This window comes from Leopardus geoffroyi, chromosome A3, assembly GCF_018350155.1.
Source record: "Leopardus geoffroyi isolate Oge1 chromosome A3, O.geoffroyi_Oge1_pat1.0, whole genome shotgun sequence".
In the NCBI taxonomy this organism is placed as follows: Eukaryota; Metazoa; Chordata; class Mammalia; order Carnivora; family Felidae; genus Leopardus; species Leopardus geoffroyi.
In genome coordinates this window covers 27,519,264-27,543,955 of record NC_059336.1, presented here as the reverse complement: position 1 = coordinate 27,543,955, position 24,692 = coordinate 27,519,264, and the positions used below count along the sequence as shown (strand labels likewise).

The window sequence follows — 24,692 nt, the reverse complement described above, 5'->3', positions numbered from 1 at the left end:
TTGACAGACTTCTGGCATTGTACTTTTTTTTTTTTAAAGGTTAGTTAGGAGACTGTGACAGAGGCATGATTTGAGATGGCCCTTGAAATAAGAAGCAGGTTTTGGAGAGGAAGACAGAGAAAAAAAAAAAAAAAAAAAAGTCCGTGGGCCAGGCAGGTCTCTCTGTGCTGCAAGGTTGTAGATTGGGTGTGAGAGGAAAGCAAAGTGTGTGTGTGGGTGGTGGTAGTAAGTGGTATAATTCCAGATATACTTTGAAGGTATTGCTGACAGACTTGGATGTGGGGTGAGAGGTAAATCAAAAGATGAGTCAAGGGGGAGGGGTGCTCAGCCAGTTAAACATCCAACTCTTGATTTCAGCTCGGGTCATGATCTCAAGGTTCATGAGTTCAAGCCCTTCGTTGGGCTCTGTGTGGACAGTGCAGAGCCTGCTTAGCCCCTTCCCCTGCTCGCACTCTTTCTCTCAAAATAAATATATATATATATTTTAAAAGGATGGGTCAAGGATGACTCCAGGAAGAGAGTTGCCATTTTGAGTTGGGGGAAAGAGTTGCATGTCAGAGTTGCCTATTAGGCACCCAAGTGGAGATGCTGAGTAGGCAGTTGGATGTATGCGGCTGGAACTCAGCGTAGAGGCTGGAGATACGAGTCTGGGAGGCATCTAGGTAGAGATGACATCTGAGGTCACAAGACTGGAAGGGAACGTGAATGGAGTGTGAGTGGATAAAGAAGAGAGGGCTGGGTTCTAGCCCTGAGACACTCTAAAGGGAAAAGAGGAAGAACCAGCAAAGGAGAAGAGAAGGGGTCAGGAAGCCACTCAAGAGAGTGGTTTCCTGGGCACCAAGTTTAGAAAGTGTTTCGAGGGAGGAGTGATCCGCTGTGTCAAATGCTGCAGATAGGTCAAGAAAGATGAGTAGAAGTGACTGTGGTGTTAGTACAGTGGAGGACACTGGTCCTTGACAGGGGCAGGTTCAGTGGAAAGGTGGAAATTCCTGGGGCAGTATCTCAGAGAACAATGAGGGAGGGTAGAATTCTGTGCACAGTTGTAGGAATCGGTCTTAACAGGCAGTTCATACAGTCATAGGAGGGAGGCAATTAGGTGGGTCCATGAGATGATACGAACCTGTGAATTTACTGATCCCCAGGATTTTTCTTAGTGAAATAGGAAGCAAAATCATTAGCCAAGAATAAGGATGAAGAAGAAAGTGATGGAGATTTGATGAGAAGAGAAACATGACATAATTCTTTAGGATGATGGCTGGGGCCAGCTGAAGGATGGTATTTAAAACCCAGTTGAGCAGAATGTGGCGAGCTACGTTTCTCCTTGAGAGGTTAGTCCCTCAAGGCGCTCGGTAGTCCGCGTCCGTTTCCTTGGAGACGGACAGCCCAGTCTCGCTGGAAAGTTTGAGCGGCCTAGGTTACCACGTGGTCCACGCTCAGACAAAAGAGTTGCAGAAGCCGAATAAATAGGCATCGCAAGAGATCGGAGCCCCGCGGACTCACGACTCTTCCTCCATTTTCCCCAATGGCCCATGTCTTTCCAAAGTAAGTAAAAGGAGCATCGATGGGTGGTGAAGTGCGCATGCGTCCCCCCCTCCCCGCCCCCGGCTTCTTTTGGTCTGGGCCTCGTTGTCTTTTGACCCCGCCCCCGCCCCGCCCTCATCTCCCTAGCCCCGCCTCTCCTTCGGGCTCTCCCAGCTCCCGCGCGTTCCAGTGGTAGTTAACTGGGAGACCCTGTTCGCGTTTGCTGTTACAGTCCATGGGTTGGGAGTGATGGACGTTTTTTCCCGCCCCAACTCTTTCCAGACCCAACCGCTCTGGGATTCGCTCCACAGTCCACAACTTCCAGATTCTGGTGAGTCCGGGAGCGCTAAAGAGCAGATGGGGGCTTGCTGACCCTGGGCCTGCAGTCCTCCTGCCCTGAACGCCCAGGCTGTGACTGTCCCGGGTGATAGAGTCTGGAGACCTGAATTCCAGGCCTGCCTGTGTCACACAGTTGCTGTAGGATCCGGGGGCAATTCTCGGAGCCTGTTTTTTTCTCATCACCTTATCGGAACGTGAGGGTATTTTATACTGCTCTCTTATTTATTTCTGATCGCTACTATGGTTTTCTATTGGGTCTTTTCCATGCCTTCTGTTTCTCACAGTTCTTAGCACCTCACAGCCTGGATGTGCTTAGTAAATTCTGGCTGGCTGATAAAAAAGTGATAGCTAGCATTTCTGAAGCTCTTACCACATGCTTCACAAATATCCCTTGGACTGCTCGCATCAACCTGCGGAGGTGGGTTTTATAATTAGACCTAGTTTAGAGATGAGAAAAATTGAGGCTCAGAGAAGTAAAGTCACTTGCTCAGGGTCACAGATATCTGTAAGGGGTGAAGCTGGGATTTGAACCCATCAGGCTGTGTGACTGATTGTGTTGTATCTGGTAGGATTATGTTCCATGGCAGCGGTCCAAGCAGAAAACCAAGCCATCTACTCTGCCTCCAGTCCTACAATCCAGAGGCCACAAGAAGAGCAGAGTGAAGGCTTTGACTAGTGTCCCGCCAGGTGGGCAGAAACCCTTGAGGGCTGGTATGTGGATGGGAGACGGGACAGCGTGTATGCCCTCGGCCTTTGGTGACATCAACTGTATTAGAGTAGGCTAATTGCGGTAACAAACAGTCCCCAAGTTTCAAGGGTTAATATTCAAGCCTATTTCTCATTTCCGTCAAAGGACAAGTGTGGATCTGCAGGGGAGGAGGTAATCTTGTCCACATGGTCATTCAGTGATCCAGGCTTCTTCAGCCTTGTGGCTCTGACAGTTTGTGAGGCCTTGGAGTCCTCTGCTAGATAATTCTGCACTCAGAGAGAGAGAGAGAGAGAGAGCAAGGATATGGGTAATTTTGTGGACATTTTTTTTTTTTTTTTTAATTTTTTTTTTCAACGTTTATTTATTTTTGGGACAGAGAGAGACAGAGCATGAACGGGGGAGGGGCAGAGAGAGAGGGAGACACAGAATCGGAAACAGGCTCCAGGCTCTGAGCCATCAGCCCAGAGCCTGACGCGGGGCTCGAACTCACGGACCTCGAGATCGTGACCTGGCTGAAGTCGGATGCTTAACCGACTGCGCCACCCAGGCGCCCCTGTGGACATTTTTTTTTTTTAGACTTGAAGTGATACATATCACTCCCACTCATGTTCCAGTGGCTGTAGCTCAGTCGTATGACTACCCATAACCACAAGAGGAGAAATGTCCTGCTGTGTGTCCAGGAGGCCAAGAAAACAGGGTTTGGTCAACTCAGGATAATCTCCACCACATTGTTGTTATGCCTTCTGAGGCCCTTGGCTCAGGCAGACCTGGGTTCACCTCTTGGCTCTGCCCTTTACTATCTTGGAAAAGCCATTCATCTCTCTGAGCTTTAGTTTTCTCATTTTTTTAAGAATGTTTTTTATTTATTTTTGAAGGAGAGAGAGAGGCAGAGCGTGAGCGGGGGGAGGAGCAGAGAGAGAGGGAGACACAGAATCCGAAGCAGGCTCCCGGCGCTGAGCCATCAGCACAGAGCCCGACGCGGGGCAGGAACTCATGACCCGCGAGATCATAACCTGAGCCGAAGCCGGACGCTCAACCGACTGAGCCACCCAGGCACCCCATAGTTTTCTCATTTGTAATATGAGGGCCTGATAGGATGGCCGCAAGAATTAAATGAGAAGATCTGCGTCAAGCATTGTTGCTCAACCTTCTCAGACCCAACATTCCTTTTAATAACAAATATTTTGTCATATTCCTTTAGTATCTGAGATAAACCTCATAGATAATATAATTGACCTATGTATGTACTTTTAAAAATTAATATAATGCCCTCGGTGTAAAGGAAAAGGAAAAGGAAAGCTGTTTATAGTTAAATAACTTCTATTTTAGTATGTAAATACTCAGGGTGAACTCTATTAGAAGATATGACAAAGCAGTCAGAAGCTTATTCACAGATGCGGAGTCACAGTGAATGTAAGAGTTGCAAATGCAGACTGACTCGTGGTGGGATGTTAGGGACTCAAATGTCCAGAGGGATTTTTCATTGCAGTCACGATTTCCAAAGTGATGCCCCTCTCTTGGTAAAGTTCTTAACAAAACAGAGCACAGTCTTCCCTTGATTATAGCTGCTTTCTTGGAAAATTGGGCATTACCATAAACCCCTACAAAATACTCTTTGTGTTTAAAATTTTTTCTTTAACGTTTATTTATTTTTTTTTATTTTTATTTTTTTTATTAAAAATTTTTTTTTCAACGTTTATTTATTTTTGGGACAGAGAGAGACAGAGCATGAACTGGGGAGGGGCAGAGAGAGAGGGAGACACAGAATCGGAAACAGGCTCCAGGCTCTGAGCCATCAGCCCAGAGCCCGACGCGGGGCTCGAACTCACGGACCGCGAGATCGTGACCTGGCTGAAGTCGGACGCTTAACCGACTGCGCCACCCAGGCGCCCCCGTTTATTTATTTTTTGAGAGACAGAGAGAGAGACAGAGCATGAGCAGAGGAGGGACGGAGAGAGGGAGTCACAGAATCCGAAGGAGGCTCCAGGCTCTGAGCTGTCAGCACAGAGCCCGATGCGGGGCTTGAACCCACGATCTGTGAGATCAGACCTGAGCTGAAGTCAGATGCTTAACCAACTGAGCCACCCAGGTGCCCCCTCTTTGTGTTTATATGTGAAAGAGAGTCAGGTTCTGGGATCAGATCATTATAAATATGGTTTTTACCTACATCAGTGTCTGATAGGGCTTTGGAAAGTCATGCAGGAAGTAGGAGAATTCTGTGTTCTGTGGGGCTGTCCTATTCTGGGGCTATCTATCGAGCATCCCTGGCCCCCACCCACAGATGCCCATCGGGACCCCCAGTATTTGTGAGAACCACAAATCCTCCTTTCCAGTGTATCTAAAACGCCCCTGTCAAGAGATTTGGATGTTGAGTGTTGAGCACAAGGCCTGGTGGTAGTGACAGAATTTGTGTTTTTGGCTTTAGATCTATTCATACAGCATCCACAGGGAAACTCCTTTCCTTCTGTCACTGGGGAGACAGTGAGATGTGTAACATACAACCACAGTAAGAACCAGAGTAATTAACACAGGCCAAGCACTTATTATGTGCCAGATACTGTTCTCAGCACTTTGCCCACATCACTTCATTTAGTCTTCTCAACAACCCCGTGGGGTGGGTGCTGTGACGATCACCTCTTCTTCTAGATAAGGCATGGACAGGTGTAACTTCCAAGGTCCCACAGGTAGGAGGGGGCAGGGCCAGGCTGTGACAGTCGGCAGTTTGTCTCCAGGGTGCACAGTCTTAACCACAGGTCGACGGAGAGTCTGTGGGCACCGGAGAAACATGGACCTGAGTTGGTGTTCCTGTCTCCCTTCCTGCAATTCCATCTAGGTTACCTCTCGCAGCCCCCGCTACAGAGATTCCTGCTTTACGCCCGCCGGGTGAAATCCTCTGTGTAAATTACAATGATGAAAATAGTTACTACTTGCTGAGAACTTATTTTATGTTAGGCTCTGTTGCAGAGGCGTCATTCATTCATTCATTCATTCATGTATTCATTCAGCAGCATCCATTTGCTGAGTACCCACGTGCCCAAAATTGGGCTGAGTGTTGTTGACTTATGGTGACGGAGACAGATTGGGTTTCCAGCTGCATAGAGTTCACAGTCCCAACCTCAAACATGTAACTACACAAAACTTAAAAAAAAAAAAATTTTTTTTTACATTTATTTTTATTTATTTTGAGAGAGATAGAAAGCAGGGGAGGGACAGAGAGGGAGACAGAATCCCAAGCAGGCTCTGCGCTGGCAGCACAGAGTCCGATCTGGGGCTCTTACTCCCAAACCGTGAGATCATGACCTGAGCCGAAGTCACGAGTCAGAAGGTGTACCGACTGAGCCCCCCAGGAGCCCCGTTTTTTATTTTTTTATGAAAAAATGTTTTTTGCGCAAAACTTTCAATACACTTGAGATAGACGGGTACAAGGAGGTCACCACTTCATTCATTCCTTACGACCTGGGAAATAAAATCACTATTTTACAGATGAAGGAACTGAGGCTTCAGTTGGTAAAATGTCTTAAGCAAAGTCATGTCCTTGAGGGCAGCTTTTGTGTCTTCAACAAGATGCATCAGCTGATTCCCCCAAGACGGGATGACCCCATTCCTTCTTGTTCCTCCCTTTTGCAACTAAAAAAGACCTAGATGTAACACAACAAACATAAGAAGACTTTGAAAACTGGAAAGAATAACGTGGGTTGGTTGCTAAAGGGGTGAGCAGTCATCTGGCCTGTATGCTACGTCTCAACAGGGGACGGATTGTCTGCTAAAATGAAGATTAAGTAGGATCCAGAGTATTATTTAAAACTTGGGGGTGCTTGGGTGGCTCAGTTGGTTAAGTATTGGACTCTTTTTTTAAAATGTTTTTATTTTATTTATTTATTTTTTAATTTTTAATGCTTATTTATTTTTGAGAGAGAGAGAGCGAGCATGAGTGGGGAAGGGGCAGAGAGACAAGAGGGAGACACAGAATCTGAAGTAGGCTCCAGGCTCTGAGCTGTCAGCACAGAGCCTGACCCAGGGCTCAAACTTGTGAACCGCAATATCATGACCTGAGCCGAAGTCAGACGCTCAACCATCTGAGCCACCCAGGCACCTCAAACATCAGACTCTTAATTTCAGCTCAAGTCATGATCTCACGGTTCATGATTTCGAGCCCCATGTCGGGCTCTATGCTGACAGCGCAGAGCCTGTTTGGGATTTTCTGTCTCCCTCTCTCTGTGCTCCTTCCCTGCTCACTCTCTATCTCTCTCTCTCAAAAATAAATAAATAAGCATTAAAAATAAACATCAAGGATACGACAAAAGCACTTGTCATACCAAGAATAAGGAAAATCACAACATGAAGGAGAAAAGACAGACATCAACACCAAGATGAGTCAGATAGAATGATTTGACTTTTTATTTACAGATGGCATGCCTGTCTATGTAGAGAATCTACTAAATCTAAAAGAAACTAGAATTAATAAGTTTGTCAAGGTTGCAGAATACAAGTACACAAAAAAATCAATCACATTTCTATGTTCTTACAATGAGTATGGGGAAACCAAAATTAAAAATACATATATAATCCAAAGAAATTGAAATATTTAGGCATAAACTTAACGAAGAATGTATAGGACTTGTATGCTGAAAATTACATAATGCTAATGAAAGAGATCAAAGAAGACCTAAATAAATGGAGAGACATACTATGTTCACAATTATAACACTCAGCATAGTGGGGCCCCCTGGGTGGTTCAGTCGGTTGAGCGTCTAACTTCAGCTCAGGTCATGATCTCACAGTTTGTGGGTTCGAGCCCCATGTCGGGCTCTGTGCTGACAGCTCGGAGCCTGGAGCCTGCTTCAGATTCTGTGTCTCCCTCTCTCTCTTCTCCTCCCCCACTCACGCTCTGTATCTCAAAAATAAAGAAACATTAAAAAAAATTTAATAAAATTAAAAAAAGATTCTCTCTCCCTCTCTCTCTTAAAAATAAATAAAAACATTGAAAAAAAAAAGAACACTCAGCATAGTAAAGATGCCAATTCTCCCCAATTTGATTTCTATGTATAATGTAATTCCTATCAAAATCACAGGAAGGTGTTTTATAGACATAGGTTTATTCTAAAATTTATATTGAAAAGCAAGGCCCTAGAATAAACTATTTTGAGAAAGGAGGATAATGTGGGAAGAATCACTTTACCTGATACTAAGGCATACTATACAGCTACAGTAATCAAGACAGCATAGAATGGGCAGAGATAAACACCTACACCAGTGGAATAGGATAGAGAAACCAGAAATAGAGCCACATAAATATGCCTGGCTGATTTTTGACAAGGGTGCAAAAACAGCTCAGTGGAGGAAAAGAAAGCCTTTTCCACAAATAGTGCTGGGGCAAGTGGACATCCATAGGCGAAAAGAAAAAACAAACAAAAACAAAAAAACAAAAAAAGAGAGAGAGAAAGAAAAACAAAAAGAACCTTGACTTGAGTTTCAGAAGTTAGACAAAACTTAACTCCAAATTAATTGTAAAATGAAATAAAAATTAAATGTTTTCATGTAAAAGTGTACACCTTTTAGGAAAGAAAAAACAGGAGAGAAAAATCTTTGGGACCCACGGCCACGTGAAAAGCTCTCAGACTTTATACCAACAGCTTGATCCATAAAAGAAAAATGAAATAAATGGGGAAGTTCGATATCATCAAAAGTAAAAACTTGTTCTGTGAAAGACTCTGTTAAGGGGATGAAAAGACGAGCTACAGACTTGGAGAAAATGTTTGCGAACTGCATCTGACAAAGGACTGCTACGTAGAATATATTGAGAACTCTCAACAGAAGAACAATGCAGTTAGCAAATGGGCAAAAGACATGAAGAGACATTTCACTGATGAGGATATCCAGATGGTAAATAATCACATGAAAAGATGTTTGACATCATTATCCATTAGGGCCCTGCAAGTTACACCACAGTGACTTGTCACCACACGCCTATCAGAATGGCTAAAATGAAAAATAGTGGTAACACCGAATGCCGGCAAAGAGGAGAAGCTGGACGATGCATGTGTTGCTGGTGGGCACGTAAAACGCTACAGCCGCTCTGGAAAAGACTTCGGCAGTTTCTAATGAAACCAACATGCAGTTCTCATCACGGTTCAACAATTGCACTCTTGGGCATTTATTCCCGTGACGTGACAACTTAGGGTCACACAAAAACCAGTGCATGAATGTTCCATAGCAGCCTTATTCATAATACTCTCAAACTGGAAGCAATCCAGATGTCCTTTAATGGTTAATGGTTAAATAAGCTATGGTACATCCGTACCACGGAATACTATCCATTGATAAAAAGGAAAGGATTGTTCAGATTCTGTGTCTCCCTCCCTCTCTCTGCCCTTCCTCTGCTCGTGCTCTGTCTCTCTCTCGCAAAAATAAAAGGAAAGGATTGTTGATACAGTCAATAACTTGGATGAATCCACAGAATTTTGCTGAGTGAAAAAAAGCCAATTCCAGAAGTTATATATTCTATGATTCCATTTATGTAGCATTCTGGGAATGACATAATTGTAGAAATGGAGAACGGATGAGTGATCACCAGGGTTTAGGGACACAGGCTGGGGGAGGGTGGTAAGGGGAGGGGAAGAGAGTATGGCTATAAAAGGCAACATGAGGGGCACCTGGGTGGTTCAGTCGGTTAAGCGGCTGACTTCGGCTCAGGTCATGATCTCGCGGTCCGTGAGTTCGAGCCCCGCGTCGGGCTCTGGGCTGACAGCTCAGAGCCTGGAGCCTGTTTCAGATTCTGTGTCTCCCTCTCTCTGACCCTCCCCTGTTCATGCTCTGTCTCTCCCTGTCTCAAAAATAAATAAAACGTTAAAAAAAAAAAAACATTTAAAAAAGGCAACATGAGCTATGCTTGCGGTGATGGAAACGTTCTATATCTTGCCTGTCTTAACATCAATTTCATGGTTCTGATATTGTAGGTAATTTTGCAAAATGCTACCATTGGGAGAGACTGGGTTAAGCATACAGAAGATCTCTCTCCGTGTGTGTTTTTTTTAATGTTTTATTTTATTTTTGAGAGCAAGAGAGTGTGAGCAGGGGAGGGGCAGAGAGAGAGGGGAACGGGGGATCCGAAGTGGGCTCAGTACTGACAGCAGCAAGTCCGATATGGGGCTCAAACTCATGAACCTTGGGATCATGACCTGAGCCAAAGTCAGATGCTTAACTGACTGAGCCACCCAGGTGCCCCAGTAATAAATTTAATTAAAAATAAAAAAGAGGGGCGCCTGGGTGGCGCAGTCGGTTAAGCGTCCGACTTCAGCCAGGTCACGATCTCGCGGTCCGTGAGTTCGAGCCCCGCGTCGGGCTCTGGGCTGATGGCTCGGAGCCTGGAGCCTGTTTCCGATTCTGTGTCTCCCTCTCTCTCTGCCCCTCCCCCGTTCATGCTCTGTCTCTCTCTGTCCCCAAAATAAATAAACATTGAAAAAAAAAATTAAAAAAAATAAAAATAAAAAAGATACATCAGGGCTACTGCCATTAATGAAGATAAATTGTCACTATTAAAGCTACAAATCTCCCTAACTATTTGAGTTCAACTTACTAATCTTATAATTTTTACAAACACTTCTAAGGGGGATTTTGGAAGTTGGTTAATTAATTTCCCTTAATTCTTTTAAGCCACATCTTAAAATTTCATATATTGAATTTTCATTTTCAAAGAGTTCGCTTGCCTGATTCACAAAGACCATCGAGCATTTAAATAATGCTTGTACATCTAATAAATAAACTTCGAGATATGGGTAATCTTATGTCCTGTCATGTTTCGGTAATTTATACACATTTAATAAGAACGTCTTAAACTTTTAATTTGAAACAAATCTAAATCCAAATCTCATTTACACATTTTAAATTAGAACCACAATATGAATCTATTAATCATTCCATCTTTTATTTTTTAAAAAAAAATTTTTTTTTTCAACGTTTATTTATTTTTTTGGGGACAGAGAGAGACAGAGCATGAATGGGGGAGGGGCAGAGAGAGAGGGAGACACAGAATCGGAAACAGGCTCCAGGCTCCGAGCCATCAGCCCAGGGCCTGACGCGGGGCTCGAACTCACGGACCGCGAGATCGTGACCTGGCTGAAGTCGGACGCTCAACCGACTGCGCCACCCAGGCGCCCCTCATTCCATCTTTTAAACACTACAATTAAATACCCGGCGTATACAGATAATTCATAACTTTAACACAACATTATTGTAGTTTACTTCATCACTTCAGCAGTTAATACTAACATCTTTCAGGGTCAGCTGTGTCGATGCATTGAAGAAATAATATTTTTCTGAATTGTACTGGGTTGCACCTGGAGTAGGGATTCGGGGGGGGGGGGGCGGGGATGAGAATGTGGCCACAGCATTCATGATGATTTGGGTGATTTTTTTTTTTTTATTTATTTTTGAGAGAGAGAGAGAGAGCACAAGCAGGGGAGGGGCAGAGAGAGTGGGGGACAGAGGATCTAAAGCAGGCTCTGTGCTGACTGTAGAGAGTCCGATGCAGGGCTCGAACCCATGAACCATGAGATCGTGACCTGAGCCGAAGCCAGTCCCTCAACTGGCTGAGCCACCCAGGTGCCTTGATTTGGGTGATTTGTCCCGGGCTGGCACATGACACGCTGTGAGGAAGCAGGGGTTCTGAGAACATGTCCTCCAAATGCCTTATTCTGATCGGAACTATTTTCGTATACTCCTTATCTGGCAGGGCCACAGCTTTTAGAGGTGTTTCGGACAGCCAGTCGGGAATTTTGCACAGCTCCTGTGCCTTCGTGTGGTGCTGTGGTTCTGATGCCAATCCTCAGGTCATCAGTAACAGCAGTGACAACGAGAAATGCATATTCAGCACTGAGTATGGATCAGGCACTTCTCGACACACTTTAAAGCAGAATAACATTTAATCTTCACGACAACCCGATGAAGTAGGCATGATGATCACTCCTATCTTATAGGTGGGAAAACTGAGGGACAGAGAGGTCATGTGACCCGCCCAAATTCACGGGCTAGTGGAAAGCAGTGACTGGATTCGAACCCAGGCTGTCTGGCTGATTAGTTCCTGCCCTTAACCCCCGCCCTGTCTGACTCTGCTACCGGCCAGGTTGGTGGGAGACATTGCGGGCACCTGGCCGTCTCCTGTGCTACTCTTCTCGCTCTTCCCCTCTGTCCATACCCAGGGTCACGGGGAAGCCTCCTGCACTTCTCTGTCCCTTATATCAAGGCCCAAAGTGAGGCCTGGGAGCTTACTGATAGATGTGAGTTTCATGCTCTGCCTCACTGTCACATATTATAAGGTCGAGAGTGGGTGGGGCTGGGGACTGGGCCACCTCAATGGATGGTACTGGGACCTGATCCTAGGCCTGCCTATATCCTTATTCCCTCTCTGCCTTTTCCGCCCTAGCGTTGCATTCCAAGTCCGCCACGTCGATGACAAGCCAGCTGAGGCAGCCACAAGAAATGCACAGAGAGAAGCTGGACTCTGGGAAGGCACAGGCCAAAATCCGGCTAATGAAGGTAGGAGCATCCTCCCACAGGCACCGGGGCCCAGGATGGGGGCAGAAGGGTGGGGGGACAGCGATAGCAAACACACACTGAACATTTGGTGGATGCTGGGCTCATTTCCTCGTTAGCAATGCCATGGGCATGCTTATCGTCACCCCCATTTTACAGATGGGGAAACTGAGGTGCAAGGCGATGAAGGACTTGTACCAGGTCACATAGCCAGAAAATGGTAGTACCAGAGCCACTTAAGCAAAGTGTTTGCCTTTGTGTTTAAGACTAGGAAAATGATCAGAATCGCTTTTTTTTTTTTTTTTAATTTTTTTTTTTTCAACGTTTATTTATTTTTGGGACAGAGAGAGACAGAGCATGAATGGGGGAGGGGCAGAGAGAGAGGGAGACACAGAATCGGAAACAGGCTCCAGGCTCTGAGTCATCAGCCTAGAGCCTGATGAGGGGCTCGAACCCACGGACCGTGAGATCATGACCTGGCTGAAGTCGGACGCCCAACCGACTGCGCCACCCAGGCGCCCCCAGAATCGCTTTTTATTTCACTGCATGAGGAACACAATCTGGTGGCTTGTCCATTAAGACATTTCTAGTAAATGAACCTTTCGTGGAATACGATGCACCTTGAAGCAGAGCTTAGACGCTTACTAGTACATTTTTCACACCTCTGATACAATTTTAGATAAGTAATTTTCTCACCGTCCATTGTTTTCTGTGGCTTCAGACAACGTTTCAAAGTATTTGAAATGACGAAAAGAAGAGTCTTTGTGTCCATAGAAGAAAGTAGAATACTGAATACTATAAATACTACAAAATACCGTAGAAGAATTATTAACTTCTTCGAGAAAGTTTTTTTTTTTCCAAAAGTTTTTTTTTTTCCCCATGAAATTTCATGGATTTGGCTATCAATAAATGGTAATATATTTCAGATGTTTGTTCATCTTCTGCTTTATTTTTTTATTTTATTTATTTTATTTTTTATTTTTTTTCAATATATGAAATTTATTGTCAAATTGGTTTCCATACAACACCCAGTGCTCATCCCAAAAGGTGCCCTCCCCACTACCCATCACCCACCCTCCCCTCCCTCCCACCCCCCATCAACCCTCAGTTTGTTTCGAGAAAGTTTTTAAGAGCTCAGTGAACAATTACTAAATAAAGAAATAGGGAAGAATGTTATGAAACCTTTTCTTCCCTTTAACCTTCAATTTTGCAAAAAGGTTCAGAGGTGGCCCAGCGTTCTTAAAGGAGGAACTCATATTTCTGGTGTTTATTGTTATTGTTTTATTATTTTCTTTCTTAAAAATTTTTAAAAAATATTTTTATTTATTTATTTATTTTTAAAGTTTATTTATTTTGAGAGAGAGAGGGAAAGCGTGTGCTTGGGGAAGGGGCAAGGAGAGAGAGAGAGAGCGAGAGAGAGACAGAGAGAGAGGGAGAGAGAGAATCCCAAGCGGGCTCCACGCTGTCAGTGCAGAGCCCGATGTGGGGCTCGAACCCACCAACTGTGAGATCATTACCTGAGTGAAATCAAAAACCCAATGCTTGGGGCGCCTGGGTGGCTCAGTCGGTTAAGCGTCTGACTTCGGCTCAGGTCATGATCTCGCAGTTCGTGGGTTCGAGCCCCACATCAGGCTCTGTGCTGACAGCTCAGAGCCTGGAGCCTGTTTCATATTCTGTGTCTCCCTCTGTCTCTCTGACCCACCCCTGTTCATGCTCTGTCTCTCTCTGTGTCAAAAATCAATAAACGTTAAAAAAAAAAAAAAACAATGCTTAACTGACTGAGCCACCCAGGCACCCTGTTTTTATTTATTTCTGAGAGGGGGAGGGGCTGAGAGAGAGGGGGACAGAAGATCTGAAGCCAGATCTGTGCTGCAGAGAGCCCAATTTGGGGCTCAACCTCATGAACCATGAGATCATGACCTGAGCGGGAGTCCAATGGTTAACCCACCGAACCATCCAGGCGCCCCTCTAGTGTTATTTTTATCCTGACTTTAGAACTTGGACAATTTGGCTGTGAAACCTGGGCTCCTAAACAGTTCCTAGTGTTGTCTCTTGTAACCATTCATTCATTTAGTCAATAAATATTTATTGAATGCCTCCTATGTGCCAGGCTCTGTTCTAAGGATTCACCAGTCATGTGGCTGGCCTCTGACCTTAGGGAGATTATATTCTACTTTGGGAGACAGACAACAAACAAGACAGATACATATATAATATGTGCCGTGATGATAAGAGTAATGAAGAAGTGTAAAGATAAGGTTAGGGGCTAGAGAGGCACAGAGGAAGAGTGGCTGTGACTGTTTCAGACAGGGCAGTCAGAGAAGGCTGCTAAAGTGATATCTGAGGGAGAAATGTTCTAGATAGACGCACTGCAAGTGCAAAGGTCCTGGGGTTGGTATAGCTGGAGCAGGAGATGAGGAAAGATAGTGGGAGTAGGGGTATGGGTGGTGATTTGTTTGCAGCTCTGTTTTCCCTGCTCTGGCTTTTTTTTTTCTTTTAATGTTTTTATTTTATTTTTGAGAGAGAGAGAGAGAGAGAGTGCGTGCATGAGCGGGGCAGGGGCAGAGAGAGAGAGGGAGACACAGAATCTGAAGCAGGCTCCCGGCTCCTAGCTGTCAGCACCGAGCCCGACGTGGGGCTTGAACCCACAAACCTTGAGATCATGACCTGAACTGAAGTCGGACGCTCAACTGACTGAGCCACCCAGGCACCCCTGGGCTTTGTGTTTCTATGCTGAGTGAGACAGGAAGACCCTGGAGGGTTCTGAGTAGAACCGGGAGATGATCTGACCTACGTTTTCACAGGAGTCCTTGGGCTGCTGCTGCTGTGTGGAGAATGGACATGGAGACAAGGGGGGGGGGGCAGGAAGGGAGCAGAAACTATCCAGTCGATTTGCTCTCGGAGACAAGAGGATCCTGACTCTGCCCCTCAGTCTCAGGACAATATGCCTCTACATTTGAGAGAGGGAAAACTATGTGCCAGGCGCCATCCCCGGTGTTGGGGACATAGCCGTGAACACAGCACTCAGAACCTGTTCTATTATGGAGCTGACGCTGTGGTGGTGGTGGTGGGGGGAACCTGTAATAAATGGATCAAAAAAGCCCAAAGAGGGGCGCCTGGGTGGCGCAGTCGGTTAAGCGTCCGACTTCAGCCAGGTCACGATCTCGCGGTCCGTGAGTTCGAGCCCCGCGTCGGGCTCTGGGCTGATGGCTCAGAGCCTGGAGCCTGCTTCCAATTCTGTGTCTCCCTCTCTCTCTGCCCCTCCCCCGTTCATGCTCTGTCTCTCTCTGTCTCAAAAATAAATAAACGTTAAAAAAAAAAAAAAAAAAAAAAAAAGCCCAAAGAATAGTTACTCCTCAGTTTATTCAACCCATACTTGTGGAGCCCCAGGCACTGTCCTATGTGCTGTGCCCTACAGCTGTGACGACACATGGCTGCCCCCGCCCTCCTGGCCGCGACATTCTAGTGGGGGAGGCAGGCAAGAAGTAAGAAAAATAAGATAATAAGAAAAAGATATAATTACAGGTTGGGGTGAGGATCAGGAAGGAAACAAAGCAGGGGTTCTGCACTAGATCTGGTGGCCAGGGAAGATCCATTTCTAGAGCAGAGGTCATGAATTCTAGTCGATTCGAATCCCCTGGGAGTTGGGTATGTGCGGGGAGCACAGCTTCCTGAGGCCAGCCCCGGCGACGTTGGCTCGGCGGGCTTCTGGGAGACGAGGCTGATCGTCGTACCAAGTGAAATTGAGCATGTGAAGTGCTTAGCACAGTTTTGGGCACGTGATAAATACTCTGTACGTTTGCGCCGTGACTCATTCTATGAGGAGTATGGGAGCCGAGGGCCAGGAGAGGGTGATTTCTAGTAAAGGACAGAGAAACGAACAACAGAGGAAGAGAGCACGTAGGTATGGCAGAGGTGGAGGGCTAGAGCCCGTGGCGATAGTTTCAGCTCCTGTTCCTGAGTCACACTGGGTGCCAGGCACTGCCGCCAAGGGCCTCGATTGTGAACGTTACTGCCTGTGTTTTCTACAGCAGCTCTCTGAAGCAAGTATGTTTCCTGACCTTGAGATATATTAGCAGGGCTCTCGGAGGCTAAGGCCTCTGGCCAGGTTCCCTGCGGCCGTAAGTGGCCGACTTGGTATTTGAACCAAGTGTGTCTAGACCTTACATCCAGCTTTTAATCACTGTGGGGCTTGGCCACATCTCGCAGCTTTAAGCCCACTCACTTCCTTGTCTTGGTGTCGTGAGAAGACAGACATCGGGAATCACCTTCTGGCTGCGTGACTTGAGGCAAGTCCCTTAACCTGGCTGAGTCTCCGTTTATCAATAAAATAAGTTAGTGGGGGTGCCTGGGGGGGCTTAGCGGTTGAGCATCTGACTTCGGCTCAGGTCATGACTGGGCTCGCAGCTGACAGCACAGGGCCGGCTTCGGATCCTCTGTCCCCCCGCCCCTCCCTTTGCCCCTCCCCCGTTTGTGTGTGTGTGTGTGTGTGTGTGTGTGCGCGCGCGCTCTCTCTCTCTCTCTCAAAAATAAACATTAACAGGGGCGCCTGGGTGGCGCAGTCGGTTAAGCGTCCGACTTCAGCCAGGTCACGATCTCGCGGTCCATGAGTTCGAGCCCCGCGTCGGGCTCTGGGCTGATGGCTCAGAGCCTGGAGCCTGTTTCCGATTCTGTGTCTCCCTCTCTCTCTGCCCCTCCCCCGTTCATGCTCTGTCTCTCTCTGTCCCAAAAATAAATAAACGTTGAAAAAAAAATTAAAAAAAAAAAAAAACATTAACAAAATAGCATATGTTTAAACAAATGAAATAAGCGCGAGTCAACATAGGGGATGAACTGATACCGTGTGCCATGTTTGGAGTGAGGCACAGAGTAGGCCCCCAACAATTCTTACCGTTCTTATTGTAGATTTTGTGTAGCTGCTGGTGGCAACCTTAGGCAAGTCCCTTAACCTCTCAGACCCTCATTGTTTCCACGGGGGAGCGATGTACGAAATGAGACGCTACTCATTCAGCTCAGCTGCCTGCAGAGAAACGGCCGCGATTTTTCTTGCTTCCCCTGCTTCTCCATACATGGCCCGTCACCTCTGCCACCTTCTTACCTACCTGGGGTGTTTTCTATTTTTATGACAATTGGTATTACTGTATCTTCTTGACTCAAAGAAGCCAGCGATCATAAGGTGCAGCTTTATCTTATCTACCCACGAACAGAATTTTGTCAGATTGTGGCATGCCGCCGGTTGGAAGAGGCACCACCCCCCCCCCCCCCACCTCCGAGGTGTAAAATTAGGGGAAAATGGGCGTTTCAGGATGGACGAAGTAGTTCAGCAGCTCTGACCCTCAGACAATGGGATAGCATTTACCAGTCGCGACCACAAGGGGGCGGGCGTGCGGCGGGAGGGAAGCGGTCCCTCGGCTCCGGGAGGCTCCAGCCTTCCCGCGCAGCCCCGCCTCCCATCGCTGCCCTCCCCTCCGCCCGCAGACGTTGCTCAGGAACGAGCGAAACTCACTCCAGGAGCTGTGCAGCCATGAGGTCTTCCTCACCACGCTCAACTGGGAGCTGGTCAAGGCCATCCAGGACATGGAGGACAGCTCGGCCGTGAACGCGCGCGCGATGCTGCAGCAGCAGGACATCCTTGCGGTGAGGCCTAACTGCACCCCCCTCGCCTCCGCCCTGTGCACCTCCGTCCAGCTCTCGGCGCCGCCCCGCTGAGCGCTCGGGTGCCCTCTCCCGGCCTCTCCCGGCCGGTTGCACCAGCGGCGTCCTTCTGGCAGATGCATCTCTCACACTTGGCCCCACCTCCCTGGGTTTTGGAATCAGACCCAGATGGGGGCTCATCCCAACGCCAGCACTGATTGGAGCTAACCTCTGAGCTCTGTAAAGTACAGCACAAAGCACCCACCCCAAACGCGGGGTTGTACTCGGCACACAGTAGGTGTGCAAGAGAAAGCGGCTGCAGTCCCCACCCCAATCAGCAAATACACAGTGTAATACTGAGTGCTCTGTATATACTCCTATAATCCTTACAACAACCCCCTGGGGTGGGCACTATTATCTTTATTTTACGTCGGAAAAAACGGGAACAGAGAGGCTGGGTAACTTGCCCAAGGTCACCCTCAAGCACACCCACCTAGCAACTGGGATTTGAACCCAGGCGGTCTGGCGCCAGGGTCTGGCTTCCTCCCAGCATGCTGTGATCCGCGCTCTCACAACCCGTGGTGGCACTTATGTTCTATTGGTGGCGCTTATGGTCTATGGGTGGAGCAGCTTTTCAGAGAACCCAGGGGGCATCCTCCGCCTCCTCTGGGAGAGGCTTGGAGAAGCTGCCGGAAGAGAGCTGAAAGTTCACAGGGACCCAGGAGTTTGGGCTGGAGAAGAGTCAGAGAAAATGCCTTCATGGAGCCGTTCTGGAGTTCCCTCTGGTCGCGCGGTCTGCCCCGGGAGAAGAGGGACAGAGCTCACTGGAGCCTGTGAGATGAAGAGAAAATGAAGTCTTGGGAACTTGGTCTGCTCAGGCTGCCATAACAAAATGTGATAGACCAGGGGGCTTAGACATAGACATTTTTTCTCAGGGTTTTGGAGGCCGGAAGTCCAAGATCAAGAGGCCAGGAGGGTTGAGGTGCGGTGAGGCCTCTCTCCTCGGGGTGCAAATGGCTGCTTTCTCTCTGTGTTCCCAGATGGCTTTTCCTCTTTGCTCACATGGAGAGAGAGAGCTCTCGCGTCTCTTCCTCTTTTTTTTTTTAGTAAAATTTATTTTAAATTTTTAACTTTTTAAAATATAATTTATTGTCAAATTGGTTTCCATACAACACCCGGTGCTCATCCCAACAGGTGCCCTCGTCGATACCCCTCACCCACCCTCCCCTCCCTCCCACCCCTAACTTTTTTTTCCCCTTCCCCTCCCCCATGGTCTTCTGTTTCTCAAGATCCACATAATGAGTGAAAACATATGGTATCTGTTTTTCTCTGCCTGACTTATTTCACTTAGCATAATACTCTCCAGTTCCATCCACGTTGCTGCAAATGGCCAGATTTCATTCTTTCTCATTGCCAAGTAGTATTCCACTGTATATATAAACCACATCTTTATCCATTTGTCAGTTGATGGACATTTAGGCTCTCTCTTCCTCTTCTTTTAAATTTTTTTTTTTTCAACGTTTATTTTTTTATTTTTGGGACAGAGAGAGACAGAGCATGAACGGGGGAGGGGCAGAGAGAGAGGGAGACACAGAATCAGAAACAGGCTCCAGGCTCTGAGCCATCAGCCCAGAGCCTGATGTGGGGCTCGAACTCACGGACCGCGAGATCGTGACCTGGCTGAAGTCGGACGCTTAACCGACTGCGCCACCCAGGCGCCCCTCTCTCTTCCTCTTCTTATAAGCACACTAGTCTTATCGGATTAGAGCCCTACCCTTTTGACCTCATTTAACCTTCATTACCTGCTTAAAGCCCCTGTCTCCAAATACAGTCATATTGGGGGGTAGGGCTTCAACATGTGAATTTGGTGGGGGAGAGGGGAAACAATTCAGTCTATAAGAGAAGCCAAGGACCTGCAGAGTTATTCATTCCAAACTTAGTAGAATATTCTCTAAACTTAGACAAAGTCATTGTTGATTTTCTGGCATTGATCCGTTAATACATTTTTCTGTTCATCCTGAGTGCTTCCTGTGGGCCCTTGGGAAACAGTGATTAGTGGGGCACTTTGTCTACATCAAGCTCTCCTTGTGGGGTCACGGGCAGTTAGAAAGCCATTTATGTGTACTGCCGTGGGGACAGGGGATGTGGGGAGCCCTCTCACCCAGACATGGGAAGGTCAGGAAGGCTTCCTGGAGAAAGGGATGCTTGGGTTGAAACCTGCAGAAGTAGGTGTTCATTGGTAGGGGGCTGTTCCGGGCAGAACGAATGGGCACAAGGGCACAAGGCCTGTGGAGAGAGGGAACACAGCTAAAGGAGCCACATGTTGGCCCAAGGTCAGGTCAGGGCCTTGTCAGCTTAGCTAAGGAGTTTGGGCCTTATTTAAGGGCAGAGGGGAGCCACTGGAGGGTTTTAAATAGCAGAGGGATGAGGTCAGCTTTTATTTAAAAAAAAATTTTTTTAAATGTTTATTTATTTTTGAGAGAGAGAGACAGCACGAGCAGGGGGGGAGCAGAGAGAGAGGGAGACACAGAATCCGAAACAGGCTCCAGGCTCCGAGCTGTTAGCACAGAGCCGGACACGGGGCTTGCACCCGTGAACCGTGAGATCCTGACCCGAGCCGAAGTCAGACACTTAACTGACTGAGCCACCCAGGCACCCCAAGGCTGTTGGGTTTTAAATCTGTAGCACTCGGTGACATTTCAAAGGAAGGGGGCGTGGGGACCGCAGCCTGGGTCTGGCCCGGTGCCTGGGCGCGCAGCCGTGCCATCGGCGGAGGTGGGTGGTAGAGGGGACCGTGTGGAGCGGGTCGGCCAGCCTCTGGGCAGGTTGCTGGGGCGGGGGCTGGGTTTGGATCTGGGGACTCCTCCGAGGAAGTGCCGGGTCCCCCGAGAGCCCATGCTTCGGCAGCGCCAGGAGACGGTGGGGGGCGAGCTGACCCCACCCCTCCCACAGACCATCGTGGACATCTTGGAGCGCTCCAACAAGAAGAAGCTGCGGCAGCTGACGTGTGAACTGAAGGAGTGGGAGGAGAAGGAGGAATCCAAGATGAAGCGTGAGGATCCCTGGGGCGAGCTCCCCGGTCCCCTCTCTGGCTTCTGGGAGGTCAGCAGGGCGCCCACCTTGCACCTGCCTTTTGGAAACCAGCAGCCCCGTCATCCCCCTGGTTCGGCAGGTGGAATTGCTAAGATGCAGAGCTTAGGGGCTTACTTCTGGAGCACTTGGCGCTTCGAGGCCCCGCGAGGCTTCCCCTTTACGGGCACTCTCGGTCACTGCGGCTCCCTGTGAGGCAGGGACCGTTCACCCATTTTACAGATGGGAAAGCCGAAGCGAAAGGAAGTGAAAGTAGCCCGCCGAAGGTCAGATAGCTGGGCGCCAGAATCCAGCCCCAGCTTGCCTCTGTTTCCTGCCAAGGTCCCTCTGGGAGCCGGTGGCTGGGTCCCTCTGGTCCCGGGTCTTCGATCGTGTTGAGCCCGTGGTTTCTTTCCCCGGAGCAGACTGGAAGCCTTCTGAGGGAAGGGGCGGTGTGTCGGCGAGCCTCAGACCCTGGGACACCACCCCCATGGAGGGCGGCAGGACAGACTTTGTCTTAATGGTCGTTTCACGGGCCCGTTGCCCTGGGAGCAGGTGCATGAGGAGACAGGTCCAGGGAGGGACAGTCTTGGCGAGGGTCGCACAGTAAGTGGGCCTCCCACATCTCCTGGGAGGGGTCCTTGAGGGAGGGTCCTGCCTCCTGTCCCTCCTGACCTCTCCAGACCTGGAGCAGCGGGTGGAACAGCTGAACGCCACGATCGAGAAGACCCAGAAGGAAGTGAACTTCCTGAGCACGTACATGGACCGCGAGTACCCTGTCAAGTCGGTCCAGATTGCCAACCTTGTGCGCCAGCTGCAGCAGATAAAGGACAGCCAGCAGGTAGGTGGGCCCTTGGCCCCGCTCCGCCATACTGGACCATACTGGAGACAGGGCTGGTGGCCAACACCCTCCTGCTGGCCCCTAGGATGAGCTGGATGACCTTAATGAGATGCGCAGAAAGGTCCTGGAGTCTTTGTCTGAGCAGATTCAGAGGAAGAAGGAAAAACTTCTGAGATCTCTGGTGGTGGTGAGTAGCCAGCTGCTGGGGTAGGTATCCAGATCCTGCCCCAGCCCTGCTTTCTTCCCCGTCCTCTGCCTCCAGGCCCCCTGCACCCCCTCTGGTCTCTACCACGCACTGCTGCCCAATAAGAGGCACTGGGGGGCCAGACCTCTCCTCCCTCCACAGAAAAACCAGCAGCGCCATCAGGAGGCTCTTCTGCAGAACATCCGGGATGGCCAGGACATGCTGAGATGCACGGGCAAGTTCAGAGAAGTGAGTGGGCACGGAAGGTGACGGTCCCTCCGGGAGGGAGCAGAAGGGCGGGCGGTCCCCAGGACCTGTGGGAGTCAGGCTTGTCTTGATCTGGCGCTCGGGTCTCCAGCCCTGGTATTGGCCTCCCTCCTAGCCAGTGCCTTACTGTCACCTGCCATTCATCGTACGAGGAGGTTAGTGCCGCCTCAGCCTTGCCTCGTTGACCAGCATCCCCGGTGATGACCCATTAGCAACATCGCCAGACATTGTCTGCGTGGCCATCATTTTACTGTCGTTACCACCCCCTCTGTTCATCCTCTCATTTTTGTCACTCACCATCACCCGTTAGCCGTGTTAATGAACCTCACCGTCACCCCCCCTCTCGCGTTAACTTTCATTCTCGTCTTCCTTCATCCACTGTCGGCGAGAGTGGCCTTCGCTGCCGGCCCCCGTTAAGTCTCATTACCAGGTACCGCCCCCCCTTTGCCACCTGTCGCCATTCTCCGTGATGTCCTGGCCGCTTTCAGCGCCATCAGAGGTTGGCACTGACTCGCGAGCCCAGGAAGCCCTGTGACGAAGCCGCCCCGATGCCCTAGATGTCCTCGCTGCACCTGCATTCTGCCCCGGTCTCCCTGTTGTTGGGGGATGTTGGCTTCTCACTCTCCCCTGCTGCACCTCTGTCCTTAGTTTATCAGCCAGTTTGAGGAGGAAATACCCATCCTAAAGGCCGAGGTGGGGCGGCTCAAGGTCCAAGTCCAGGAGCCCCGAGAGACCGTGTTTGCGGATGTTCTGCTTCGGAGACCCAAGTATGTGATCTTTTTGGCAGCTGCCTCTTAAACGCGCCATGCCGTGTGCTTGAAGAGGCTCTCTGTTCCTGGGGAAGGCAGAGCCCTGCACAGGGGGCCGGGGAGACCTGGGTCTCGCCTCGCCTCGCCTCTGCAGCTGGCCACGTGGCAGATGTGACGTTGCCCGTCTGGGCCTGCTTGTCCCACCAGCGCACGGGCAGCTGACTTACGTCATCTCTTTGGAACCCCCTTCTGGTTCCCAGATTCCGTGTTCCCACCAAGTGGGTGCACCCCTAAGCTTCTTGGTTGTTCAGGAAGGCGCAGTTGAGTGGGGTGGCTGACGCCAGGGAATAGCCTGGAAGACACTCTGAGGAGAGAAGGATGTCCGCTCTGCTTGGTACACCGCTGGGCTCCAGCGGAAGAAGTTCCTTCCTTCCAAAGCCAGTTCTCTGCCACCTTTCTTGTGTCAGGCCCTTTGTGGCAGAGCTTGGGGGTCCTACTAGGTCTGGCCTCTCCACGATGGCGCGCAAGACCTGCGGCACCTCCATGTGGAGGCCTCAGGTAGGCAGTTGACCTCAGAAGATGGATACTGGCGGGCGCCTGGGTGGCGCAGTCAGTTAAGCGTCCGACTTCAGCCAGGTCACGATCTCGCCGTCCGAGAGTTCGAGCCCCGTGTCGGGCTCTGGGCTGATGGCTTGGAGCCTGGAGCCTGTTTCCGATTCTGTGTCTCCCTCTCTCTCTGCCCCTCCCCCATTCATGCTCTGTCTCTCTCTGTCCCAAAAATAAATAAACGTTGAAAAAAAAAAAATTAAAAAAAAAAAAAAAAAAAGAAGATGGATACTGGCTAGCAATGGAAATTTAGGTTATTGCCAGTATAGAGATGCTTTTCCTTTTTCCTTTTTTAATGTTTACTCATTTTTGAGGGAGAGAGAGACAGACAGACAGACAGAACACGAGGAGGGGAGGGGCAGAGACAGAGGGAGACACAGAATCCGAAGCGGGCTCCAGGCTCTGAGCTGTCAGCACAGAGCCCGACCTGGGGCTCGAACTCACGAACCGCGAGATCGTGACCTGAGCCGAAGTCAGAAGCTTAACCGACTTGAGCCGCCCGGGTGCCCCTAGAGATGCTTTTTCTTTTTACCATTGTTATGAAACATTTCAAATATACAGACAGTAGAGAGAATATTAGGATGAATACCCGGTTGCCCGTGTAGTTTTAGGAGCGGTTATATTTTTGCCATATTGGCCTCATCGTCATTCCTTCTTCTTGTGAAGTGTTGTGAATGGCAGACAGCCTGACATGTCACGTCTCAAGACGTCCGTGGGCACCAGGAGATTAGGGAAAGCGTGAGCGTGGATGGGAGAATTGGGACGGGGTGGAGACAGAGTGTCATGTGTGGCCTCGTGGGTGTGCTGATCACTGGGGGGGCGGGGGGGATGTATCGCGGATGCAAACCCATGGCGCTGGCTACTTGTGTGGAAAGAAGGATGCCTGTCAGTTACCGAGCGCTCTTTACGAGCCGGCATGGTCTCACTCAGTCCGCCTGCCAACCACGGAGGCTGAGTCTGGCGCCCTGCTTGGCTTCTCACACCTTCTTTGCTCTTCCCTACCAGGTGCCCCCCAGACATGGACGTCATCCTCAACATCCCTGTGGAGGAACTGCTCCCCTTCTAGATGGCGGGCCATGGGCCACCCTTCCCTCCCTGCTCTTTCCCCCATACCTGGAGCCTTGACTTGTCTCCTTCCACGGCCACGTGTCCACTCAGACCCTGGTCTGCCCTCTCTCCCTTCCTCCCTCTCTTCCTTCCTTTCTTCCTTTCTCCCTCTCTCCCCCCACCCTTCCTCTCCTT

The 24,692-nt window shown here is 49.1% G+C and overlaps 1 protein-coding gene across 3 annotated transcripts; it reads left to right on the top strand.

Moving 5' to 3' along the window:
- The first annotated feature begins 531 nt into the window (after positions 1-531).
- On the top strand, positions 532-24,692 carry CA3H20orf96 (chromosome A3 C20orf96 homolog). 3 transcript variants are annotated; one of them, XM_045444989.1, is made up of 11 exons: positions 532-1,542; positions 1,804-1,852; positions 2,430-2,547; positions 11,991-12,103; positions 17,579-17,737; positions 20,687-20,786; positions 21,487-21,644; positions 21,730-21,831; positions 21,991-22,077; positions 22,744-22,862; positions 24,456-24,692. In XM_045444989.1, exons 1-11 carry the CDS (start codon positions 1,523-1,525, stop codon positions 24,514-24,516), a joined length of 1,086 nt encoding a protein of 361 aa, XP_045300945.1. In that variant the 5' UTR covers positions 532-1,522; the 3' UTR covers positions 24,517-24,692. The 3 variants fall into 3 exon arrangements, with proteins under 3 accessions (XP_045300945.1, XP_045300946.1, XP_045300947.1); XM_045444990.1 differs by lacking the exons at positions 532-1,542; positions 2,430-2,547 and having other exon boundaries at positions 1,653-1,852; XM_045444991.1 differs by lacking the exons at positions 532-1,542; positions 1,804-1,852; positions 2,430-2,547 and adding an exon at positions 11,382-11,514.